This window comes from Etheostoma spectabile, chromosome 10 (genome assembly GCF_008692095.1).
Source record: "Etheostoma spectabile isolate EspeVRDwgs_2016 chromosome 10, UIUC_Espe_1.0, whole genome shotgun sequence".
Taxonomy (NCBI): Eukaryota; Metazoa; Chordata; class Actinopteri; order Perciformes; family Percidae; genus Etheostoma; species Etheostoma spectabile.
The window spans coordinates 19270277-19277323 of NC_045742.1; the positions used below are offsets into that span (position 1 = coordinate 19270277).

Genomic DNA, 7047 nt, shown 5'->3' on the forward strand with positions numbered 1-7047 from the left:
GGAGACCGCGGATCATGTCCCGGCGTGTGACGTGTCCTTTCCCCTTTCTTCTTTCCTAAACCCAACCATCACGTTCATGCGTCTCCCGTGACGTTTCATTTCCCGTTGTTGCGTCCCCCAAAGACTGGCGATCAAGTCCCGTACACAAAAGAAACAAGATAAACGTGTCCCTGTACACGAATCAACAGATAAAAATACTTGACCATTTCACGAACTGCCGTGAGGCCGTGTTGTATTTTGATGAGGCAACATTTGAAGTACAAAGTCATGATCAAAATCGTTATTTCTAACTCTACAATAGCTTCATGTCCTGTATATATTTCTATTGACTAATCTCATGGATGTTGTGTTCAAAAATTCAAGGTGATCCCACACTTTTAAAGGGTAGAGGATTTTTTTTACTGCTAGCACTGATGTCTTTTCTGGTCTGTATCCCTCTTCTATTGTCTGTGCCTTGGGTTGCTTCTCCTTATGTCTTTTAAATTGTCTAGCCAGTAAAAAAGGCTTTTTAAATATATTTGACGAAGAGTGCATTGGATTTCCCTTTTTTTTACATGTAATTTTTTATTTCTTTTTTTTTACTTTACATTAGTTTGCATCAGATTTTTATACACAAGTTTGCAATGCATCTTGAATTTTCATTGAAATCAATTCTTATTACTTTGTTGTGTTTTTAGCCACCAAAGGAGTGAGGCGTGAAATGATGAACGTCGAATCTTGTGGTCACAGAGGAGGATCCTCAACGCCCTGTCCCCAAGGAGATGATGGATAGGCACTGTTCGGGAGGAGCATATTGTTCTTCAAGACCTGAGGATGTGCCCAACGCATTCTCGCCCTGCTGATGGGGTCTTCTCTTGCCTTCCACCTCCACTACCCAAAGGACTCAAGTACATGTTTGAGGTAATACAAAAGGTAATAATGAACATTGGTGGAGATACTTGCTCTACAAGAGTTAATGGACTCCGGAAAACAGCTCATGTCCAAGAGCCTGTGAAACTAATGATTGTTGATCGCATTGTAAGTTCTGGAAAGCACCAGTTATGTATGTGCGGACTAGGTAGTCCAGATAGTTTTCCCTATCTCTCAAGGTGTTTTTGATTCTGAAAGGGATTATACAGTCCTGGTTGTTTTTATATCCCTCAAAGTGCCACCTGTATTTTGCCTACTGGTTTTCATGGTGTTACGTTCCTTTATTTAAGTGTGCTTTTAGACCTTGTGCCCTAGTAGGTCATTCGTGGGATGAAAGGGAAAACTATTGTCATTTGAATATTGTTTTTACTCACTCAATAATAGCCTTTTAAGTTGCTTTGTCAAACATGCATGTTCTGGTAAGTACACTGTTATGCATGTATTAGCTGTTGATGCTGAGGTGGACTAAAGTCCTGAGAGTTGTTTTCTCTGTCTCAAAATATGCTGGTTTTTTTTGCCTCTTGTCGACATATTGACTGTATATCTTATTCAATTTTTCCACCGTCTTGCAACATCGGGTATTCGTTATCACCACACACACACACACACACACTCTCACCACACACACACACACACACACTCTCACTCACACACACTCTCACTCACACACACTCACTCACTCTCTCTCACACATCTCACTCACTCTCTCACACACCCTCCTCTCACCACACACACACACACCACAAACACACACACACACACACTCACTCTCTCACTCTCAAACACACACACACTCTCCCTCTTACACACACGCTCTCTCATACACACACTCACTCTCTCTCACTCTCCGTCTCACACACCCACACACAACCCACTCTCTCATACAAACACACTCACATACGCTCACACACACACATTCTCTCTCTCTCTCATTCTCTCTTACTCACTCAAACACACACACAAGAAATCCTTGTGTTTATGCTGTGTCTTACCAATGTTTTGCTTTGAAACACTTGAATTTGTGAAATAAATGTTTTTGGTTATTCTTGTCTCACACTTGTCTTGTGTAAACTTAAAGAATAAAGTTGGAAGAACTTAGATTTTCAAGGCAACCGAGGCAACTTACTTGATATGTTAATTCAACAAACATAATGAAGTCAAGACAAATAAAAAGCTTAGTCAAGACAACTTCAAAATGCACATTAGCCCCACTATAATGTTGTTTAACTATGTAAATTGGAGTTGACTCCACACAATCATTACCATGTAATCCATAATTAGAAGTTGGATCCACTAAATTGAAAGTTGTGTTTACAAACAAACATTAGTTGACTGACAATGTCATAGTTTAGTGAACTTGCAATTTTTGTTGAGAGAACCGATTGTTTCTTTGTTGCAACTAATAAGTGATTTCCAACAACTTAGAATTCTAAGGCAACCAGGTTACACATATTTAAGTTGAGTCCAAATATTTTTTTACATGATGGATAGATAGATAGAGAGATAGATAGATAGATAGATAGATATAGAGAGATCTCTTTGCAGTGAAATGTCATTATGCTTTCTCATTGTGGCACCAACCTCATGGATTGCAGCTGAACATGCTTTAAGAAGCAAGGCAATCAGTGTTTTGAATGTAAATCAAATGATATTTGAAGAACGGGGAGTCTCACCTGCGCTGTCCTCTCCAACGCATCTTTCTTCTTTTTCTCTGTTTCTGTCTCTCTCTCTCAGGCCACTTCAAAGTGTCCAGCCCACGATGTTTCCCCAATGAGGGTGCTTGCATATAGATCCAGTCAGCAGCAAGGGAAACACATTGATTTCCCGTCAGCATCCACCGAGGAGTGCTGGCGCGCCATCCGAAGCTGGAGCAGCCGGTTGGAACATCGGCATCCTGCAGGCGTCCTGGCAGCTGCGCGCAGCGTTGTTAATGCGGCCCATTAGGCCGCTGAGTGGCAGAGAGATTCCCCGAATATTGAGCCGGGGACACCCCTCAATTAGACAGATCGCCCCGCACCTCGTCAGCATCCGCGGCTATCTGTTCTCATTAATCAATGACACAGCCAAGAGAAATGCAAGTTCATTTAGAGGAAGTTTGCAACCAGCCAGCAGAGTTTGCACTGCTCTTATATTTTTTATGTTCATGGCATTCAGAAATACACTCATGTGGGCCTACATCACACGTCAAAGTCAATTTACCATGCTGGCTAATTCTTCATAATCAATAATTCTAGCCTATATGCACGGCAAGATTCCAATCATTTATGCACTGTGAAAATGATATCCCAGCCTAAAACAAAATGGTAAATTTACTTTTTCTTGGATTTTTATTTTTAGTTTGTTTGTTTGAAAACGGAGGCCTATGTGTATAATAAATACAGAGTTGCTGCGTTTGTGGTTAAAACATGTTTTCGTTCTTATTTAGCGCTTCAACTTTCAAACATTAACAAAATAAACGTAAACCAGTTGGTCTGTTACACGGAGTGTTTCACGTGGAGTCTCACAGTTCAGCCGAAGCTGTTCTTTAAAACAGAGAAGCAGGTTTCTGCCGCTGACATTAGTTATTGTGAGCGCTGGACATGATTTGCACTCCAGCCTCTCATTCACTGCCAAGCAGCGATCAGCGCTGCCTCAGGAAGTTCCAAATAAGGACAGGGAAATGGAAACCCACCGGAATAGGTCCTTATGTAGTCACGACCTTATAAGGCACGGCGGAGCCGGGCTTTCCGGCAGCAGTGCAGCCTGCTGCACAGATGGGAAATCCAAATCAAATCTTTGGGGCGACGAGAGAGCAAGACTTATGCTGCTGTCTCACGGAGCTGTTCTGCTATGAAGACACATTGATTCGGGACTGAGGAAGAGCGGCGTTGTCTTCGCGAATTTACTGCGATAGCTTAATATAAAGTCTCTCCTCTCTTCTTTCCCCCAGGCCAGCGTCATGTGTCCTCCACTGCAGTGCCTAAATATGGGCTTCCTCCGCTCCAAATATGGACATCTACGTCACGGCAAGAGGGTATAAAAGGAGCGGGGAAACCTTTCAGCTCAGAGAGCCCTGAGAGCCCACAAGAGCAACTGTTAGAGCAGAGCTAGATAGACAAACACACAGAACTCCCTTCGAGTAATATCACAACAAAAGTACAAAGTCAATTCAAAACAAAATCCATCCAAGAAGGTTAAAACCCGATTGGATAAGCCATTTTAATATATAGATACAAAATCAAGATTGATCTGTTGATTCATTTCGATGGATCTTAGGGAATGAGTATAAAGGACACTTTTGATTTTTTTTCTGAAAAGACAAGTGGATCTTTACTCATCTCTGAGAGAAAAAAGGAAAACAACAGGACAACTGGAGAACAAGAATCACGGAGCAAGACAGAAAACAACATCTTCCTCGACACCAGCAGAAGTGTGCAGCACACCCTAAGCTGGGCTAAGTGATTCCCTCCACCTGCGAGGCACCGCTCTGCCAGCGTGCGTCCAGCCTCCCTGCACTCATCAACAGCCACCAGCGCAGCTCCAGCACCAGCAGAGGATGGCTGCAGCCAAGACCGAGATGATCCTCCCAGCCCTGCAGATCTCAGAGCCTCTGAGCTTCCCTCACTCCCCCATGGATAACTACCCGAAGCTGGAGGAGGTGATGATGCTCAGCTCTACAGGGACCCCCTTCCTCACCGCCTCAGCACCCGAAGGTGCAGGCTTTGGCTCCGGAGAGCCAGGAGAACAGTACGACCACCTTGCTGGAGGTAAGATCTGGACATTTTCCTCTTTTTGCCTCTGGCTGTCTGTGCTGCATGCAAAAGTGAACTAAAGATAATATTCTAAGCTAAACTTAACCTAGAAAAGAGTTAAGAGAAATATACAGCTGCATAACTTTTAATTAAGCCAATATTTATGTTTTGCTGTGAATTATTAATTTACATTATCATTATCATGTAACTACAGCTGACATACTATTTTAGTTACAAGTCTATATTCATTTGTTTCATCATGGCTTGTGTTGAGAAATGTTATACTTAAAGCGGAATTGCAGGCAACAAGTAAATTTGAATTTAAGCTGACCGGACACAATAAATGAATATATTAAATTCCACAAATGAACAGAAACAGCAAAAAAAAAAAAAAAATGAAAGGACTTTATATCAATGTATCGAATCCCTGTCAACTCTCAGAGGACTCAAACACTGCTCAGTCACCGCGTGCCTCTAGACACTCCTAAAGCTCAATTCAAATTGCATTCCTAAAACCAGCTGATCTGCAGTTTCAGTAATCAATTGCCTCGGGCTCTGTGATGGGCTTCAAGAATGTGCACGGTTGTGCGTGTTTGTGTGCAAGACAGGAAGACTGTAACGTAAGAAAGATCGAGAGTGTGAACAGAGGAAAATGCAAGCACAGAAAGCTTGCACAGCAGCTCTTGTTGAGGTTTGGAAGAGATAGTTTTGGAGTCAAGGGGGGAAAAGTTTAGTTGGAGGGGGTTTCTTTGCGTGGGCACCTGACTGATCAGTCTCAGAAGAGAGGGGTGACACACTGTCCACCGCTCTGGCAAGATTCCTCCTCTCCCTCCCTCTAGATATTGACAGTTTGATTAATGTCTCCTCTTTCTCTGTGCTCCCTGCAGATACGTTACCTGATATCCCCTTCAACTGTGAGAAGTCAGTGGGAGAGCAGACCTACTCCACCCAGAGGCTGCCCCCCATCTCTTACACAGGCCGCTTCACCCTGGAGCCTGCCACCACCTGCAGCAACAGCCTCTGGGCGGAGCCCATCTTGGGCCTGTTCACTGGTCTGATGGGCAATATTGCACCCAGTTCTTCCTCTGCTGCCTCACAGACCACCTCGTCCTCCTCTTCATCCATCCCGTCCGCCACTTCTTCCTCTTCTACCTCCTCATCTCAGAGCCTCAGTTCCTCCATTCACCACAGCGAGCCCAACCCCATCTACTCAGCTGCCCCAACCTACTCCAGCCCCAACTCTGACATCTTCCCGGACCAGGGCCAGGTTTTTTCCAGCTCGGCTGGAACAGTGCAGTACCCTCCCCCGGCCTACCCCAATGGCAAGACCTGCAACACTAGCTTCCCTGTGCCCATGATTCCTGACTACCTCTTCCCTCAGCAGCAGGGAGAGATCAGCCTGGTGCCCCCTGACCAAAAGCCCTTCCAGAGTCAGTCAAGCCAGCCCTCCCTCACTCCTCTGTCCACCATCAAGGCCTTTGCCACCCAGACCGGTTCCCAGGACTTAAAGAGTGTTTACCAGTCCCAGCTGATTAAGCCCAGCCGCATGCGCAAGTACCCCACCCGGCCGAGCAAGACACCTCCTCACGAGAGGCCCTACGCTTGCCCTGTGGAGACCTGTGATCGACGCTTCTCCCGGTCTGATGAGCTGACACGTCACATCCGCATCCACACGGGCCAGAAACCCTTCCAGTGTCGCATCTGCATGCGCAACTTCAGCCGCAGCGACCACCTGACAACACACATCCGCACTCACACTGGAGAGAAGCCCTTTGCTTGCGAGATCTGCGGACGCAAGTTTGCCCGCAGTGATGAGAGGAAGAGGCACACAAAGATCCATCTACGGCAGAAGGACAAGAAGGCAGAGAAGGCAGGCGCAGTGGTCGTGACAGCAGCGCCGGTATCAGCAGCTTCGCCTGCCTCCAGCTACCCTTCTCCCATCACCTCTTACCCCTCTCCAGTGTCTTCTTACCCTTCTCCCGTCACCTCCTGCTACTCCTCTCCCGTCCACACTTCCTATCCATCTCCTTCCATCGCCACCACCTACCCATCAGTGTCAATGTCCATGTCCAGCCCCTTTCAGTCCCAGATGGCCTCCTCCTTCCCCTCCTCAGTCGCCTCCAACATCTACAGCTCTCCCATCCCCACCCCACTATCAGACATGCAGACCACTCTCTCCCCAAGGACAATCGAGATCTGCTAAGAATGAGCAAAGACAAAAACTTTTTACAGTCTCTCTGCACCTCTCCTTTCTTAAGGTTGTTTGAGGGGAAATAAATCAGCATCAAAAGACTTTGTTTCCCCTCCAAAATGCACTTTTTTTGTCTGCTCCATGTGCAGTGTTTGGTGAATCTTGAGATTTACCTGAAAGAGAGAAAAAGACACATTTCAAGGACTGGGCAAAGAC

General features: G+C 45.4%; 1 protein-coding gene across 1 annotated transcript; it reads left to right on the plus strand.

The window, feature by feature from the left end:
- Positions 1-3935: 3935 nt before the first annotated feature.
- egr1 (early growth response 1) lies at positions 3936-7020 on the plus strand. Its single transcript, XM_032528780.1, has 2 exons — positions 3936-4655; positions 5528-7020. The coding sequence occupies exons 1-2, from the start codon at positions 4445-4447 to the stop codon at positions 6841-6843; spliced, it is 1527 nt and encodes a 508-aa protein (XP_032384671.1). The 5' UTR covers positions 3936-4444; the 3' UTR covers positions 6844-7020.
- The last annotated feature ends 27 nt before the right edge of the window (positions 7021-7047 follow it).